Source organism: Arachis ipaensis, chromosome B04 (assembly GCF_000816755.2).
Source record: "Arachis ipaensis cultivar K30076 chromosome B04, Araip1.1, whole genome shotgun sequence".
NCBI lineage: Eukaryota > Viridiplantae > Streptophyta > Magnoliopsida > Fabales > Fabaceae > Arachis > Arachis ipaensis.
This window is the reverse complement of record NC_029788.2, coordinates 43,833,378-43,835,015: the sequence shown is the minus strand read 5'-3', so window position 1 is coordinate 43,835,015 and position 1,638 is coordinate 43,833,378. Positions and strand designations below refer to the sequence as shown.

The 1,638-nt window shown below is 34.4% G+C and overlaps 1 protein-coding gene across 1 annotated transcript; it reads right to left on the bottom strand.

The window, feature by feature from the left end:
- LOC107639294 (protein TIC 214) lies at positions 339 to 1,071 on the bottom strand (the record flags this gene model as incomplete). The annotated part of the gene is given in 1 exon segment (XM_016342774.2): positions 339 to 1,071. A coding segment is annotated over 1 exon segment (717 nt), but the record flags the coding sequence as incomplete, so codon positions are not given.

Here is a 1,638-nt window from a genome sequence, read left to right as displayed (position 1 = left end):
GTCTTAATGTGACCACTAACGTGGGAAATATTGGCTTAGTCCAAAGTTAGTGACAAAGGTGAGTATCACTAACGTTGGTGATTCCTTGCTCCTCCCACGTTAGAGTTCACGTTAATTGGATTAACGTGACTCTTAACGTGGCCAAGTTTGACCTTTTGGAACGTTAGTGGTATTCACTTTTACCACTAACATTGGAGCTCCCCTTTTTCTCCATGTTAGCTTCCACATTAATGTAATTAACGTGGAAACTAACGTGGGCTATGATGGCTTTCGAAGGCGTTATTGGTGATCACTTTTTCCATTAACGCTGCAAACTTACTCCCATTCCACGTTAGTGGTCTTTTCTTAATTTGACGCTTACTCTTATGAAGCAATGAAAGTACTATGGTTTGATATATATAAAATTGTTCATCCTTTTCTCTAGACAGACGAATTGGTTCCACAATAAACATTGCCTTTTCGATCAATTTATTTTTTTTCGTCAATCCTGTAAGACTTAAACTCTTTTGATTTGCCATAAGATCTAGATTGAGTTCTCCTCTTTGAATAGAGCTTATAGCAATCTCTTTTATATTATTTTTCAACCTAATCAGGAGACAATAAATTTTGATATTATTCATTATTCTGTGATTTAAGGAACCCTTCCAATTCAATTGAAAAATAAAAAACTTTGTTAATAAGAGATTTATTTCGACCTCCATTCTGTTCTTGTATTTTTTTTTTTCCTCTTTCCTGGCCAATCCTGATGCTGTAGACTCTGCTTCAATATCTTTTTCTTGGGTTGAAAGAGATGATTCCAAATCCCCCCCACTCGTGTCTTCCGCTTTTGCTTGATTTCGAGTCTCTAACTCGAATTCCAATTTTTTTTTTTTTGATGATCTAAAAACTATTTTTTTTTTTCTTCCAGTAAATTTTGTATTTTCACTAACATCTTTTTTTATATCTAAATTGAAAAAAAGGAATTCGATTGGTATGATCCACGGGTTATTCGTATATGCCTTAATAAAATCTTCATTCGGTATGGAATGATTTAATATTTCTTTATTTATTAGCATCCAATCTAAATGTTTTCTATAAAACAAGATAAAACAAGCAAATAAAGTGCAATACATCCTGTTTTCTTATTGGTATGGAATGATTAAATGTTTTCTTTATTTATCTAATGAATTATGAGTTCAATACATCCTGTTTAGCAGAAAGACGGATATTCCTTGCTCATTATCAGACAATCACTTATTCACAAACCCCCTGTGGGGCTAATAGTTTTCATTTCCCATCTCATGGGAAACCCTTTTCGCTCCGCTTAGCCCTCCCCCCCCCCCCCAGGGGTATTTTAGTGATAGGTTCTATAGGAACTGGACGATCCTATTTGGTCAAATACCTAGCGACAAACTCCTATGTTCCTTTCATTACAGTATTTCTGAACAAGTTCCTGGATAACAAGCCTAAGAGTTTTCTTTTTGATGATAGTGACGATATTGATGATAGTGACGATATTGATGATAGTGATGATATCCAATTAAGTCCGTAGCGTGTACCAATTTCGCCATACCCCCTTTTTTTCCTTGCGATTAGAATCGCATTAAGATGTTTTTTTTTTAGAATTATGTCGGAACTGTAGAATTTATTAGAAATATA